This window comes from Condylura cristata, unplaced genomic scaffold (genome assembly GCF_000260355.1).
Source record: "Condylura cristata isolate star-nosed mole 26May11 unplaced genomic scaffold, ConCri1.0 scaffold00023, whole genome shotgun sequence".
NCBI classification, from domain to species: Eukaryota; Metazoa; Chordata; class Mammalia; order Eulipotyphla; family Talpidae; genus Condylura; species Condylura cristata.
Genome location: NW_004567124.1, coordinates 24,857,473 through 24,859,620, shown reverse-complemented (window position 1 = coordinate 24,859,620; position 2,148 = coordinate 24,857,473). Strand labels below are relative to the sequence as shown.

General features: G+C 35.8%; 1 protein-coding gene across 5 annotated transcripts in view; it reads right to left on the bottom strand.

Moving 5' to 3' along the window:
• The window catches only part of TMEM87A (transmembrane protein 87A), a 39,495-nt gene that overhangs the window by 32,433 nt on the left and 4,914 nt on the right, over positions 1–2,148 (bottom strand). For all 5 annotated transcript variants that reach the window (XM_012728598.1, XM_012728597.1, XM_004687881.2 and 2 more), the window contains exons 3-4: positions 1,842–1,927; positions 367–480 (exon numbers count right to left, since the gene is read on the bottom strand). In XM_012728598.1, coding sequence (XP_012584052.1) covers positions 367–480; positions 1,842–1,927 — 200 coding nt within the window. The remainder of the gene's footprint in view (positions 1–366; positions 481–1,841; positions 1,928–2,148) is intronic.

Sequence of the window (2,148 nt, the reverse complement as noted above, 5' to 3'; positions counted from 1 at the left end):
AGGCGGGAATCGAACTCGTGCGGAAGTGGCCTCAGATTCTCAGTGCTGTGCTTTTAACCCGCTGCGCCACCAGGGAGGGCCAATAAATCTTTTTTTAAAAAAAGTTAAAACAGTAAATTTTATGTTATATATACTTTACCACAACAAATTTTGTGTTATGTTCGCTTTTTACAAATACGGAAAGCAAACCCTCCTTGATACGATGGATGTGTACGTGGCTGACTATGCAATTACCACAAACTACCACAACGTGTTTCTAACTTGTTTGTCAGAAGAAAGAATTGTGGGGCAGGAAATGGTCATCACCCACAACATAGACATCACAGTTTGTAACCTCTATTCCATGCAAACAGTATCAAATGTTACCTGTGTTTTAAAGAGTTCACTGCAGTTTTGGAATAATTTTGATGATGTTTGGTATTTCCCAGACAAGCCTTTTTTCCCCTTAAGTTTGTCCAAATAGGTCTCCACCTCTCCAGCCTAGAAAAATAGAGAAAACACAAAGTAGTAAACTTACCTTTTACAAATAAGATTTTTAGAAGTTGACAAGTAGATCACCTGTATTTCTGGGTTTGCTGTCTGAAAAATTTAACAGACCACATAGTAGTACCAAGAATGCATAATAGTATCTACATAATAGTACCCAAGAATCTAAGTATTAGAATCTAAAGTGCAGATTTCTAGTCTATGGTTCACAGAGGGTAAATTCTCTGGGAAGACAGGGTGACTGTCAAGATTCCAGCAGGTTATAACACAAAAAACAAACATACAAAATTTTATAAATTAACAACACCAACAAAAAGTTACACTTGTGTTCAAAAGCTTAAGAGCACAAAAATGTCATAATCATTTACAGCCCTCTATTGATACTCTAAAAACTCATCATTTCTGTCACTTCACCTATTAGTTTTCTCATGCCTATATGCCTAATCTTGCCCTCTTTTACTAAGCCCAAATTTCACATTTCCAACTACTGGTTTGCCACTTTCATGATTTTGTCTTATGTCACTCAACAGTAATTTTTTGTTAACATGTTACATGTATGACTTAATATACAGTAACCTAACTACTTATGAAGACAGGATCTGCAAGCTCTTGATCAGTTTATCAAGGTCTTTAACTATAAATTAATAAGTGACTGATTAAGAGAAAAGTACCAGCCACACTGCAAATTCTATATACTATCATTTCTAAATTCATCAGTCCTCATCGTATTAATCCTACCTAGTGCTGAGTTTAAAAAAAGCAAAAAGCAATCAACAACAACATAAAAAAGATGCTGTAAAACCCTAATGCCAAGCAGAAATTCAATATGCTTAAGGTATAAAAACTTGACTGTATAGCAGACTCCTTGGAAAGGCTGGGGCTGGCACCACACATCTCCTATGCTTAACTCCAGTGTGCATGGCAATCCGGGAAGTGTAGCCCATGGACTCTTTCATGAGGCCTGAGGTCAAACACTATCATCTTCATCATCATGTTATGTGCTTTGAGCTGACAGTGCAAAAGTAAGGGTAGGTAAAGCTGATGCCCTTATCAGCAACTAAGGTGTGGCACTTAACTATATCAGTAGCCATAGTACTCTTCAGTGACAAAATTGAAGCTTAAAAAAAATTTTTATGTAAGAAAGGCCCTAATTAGACAGCAAAAAAATATTCATGTTATTAAATCTGGGTCTTCAAGGATACTTATTTTTGTCGGGATCTTTTGAGTACACTTATTTTTGAGACAAATGGCACACATGCAAAATACTACAAATGATTCCTTCCTCTATAAAATTAAAAGGTTGGGGCCCGATGATCTCTAAAGCCCAAGAAAAGTTTGTAATTTATTTTCCTTACCTTGAAGCTATAGATTTCATTGTAACAGTCAGCACTTTTGAGATACCAGGTTATATTCAAAGACAAATCACAAGTTTCTCCATCAACTATAAAAGAAGAAATCTTTATGAATAAAAGATGATTCCCAAGTAAAGCATTTTTCAAATCTTTACCCCATTTTCCATTTTTTCCCCGCTAAACTGCAATACTTAAAAAACATGCCTTCAAAGACTATACTTTCAGGGATCTTTTCTATAGTTCGTTACTAGAGAAGATTCTCTGATCGTGTAGAGCACCGCCTAGAAGCAAAGATGGGTCAAACACTACA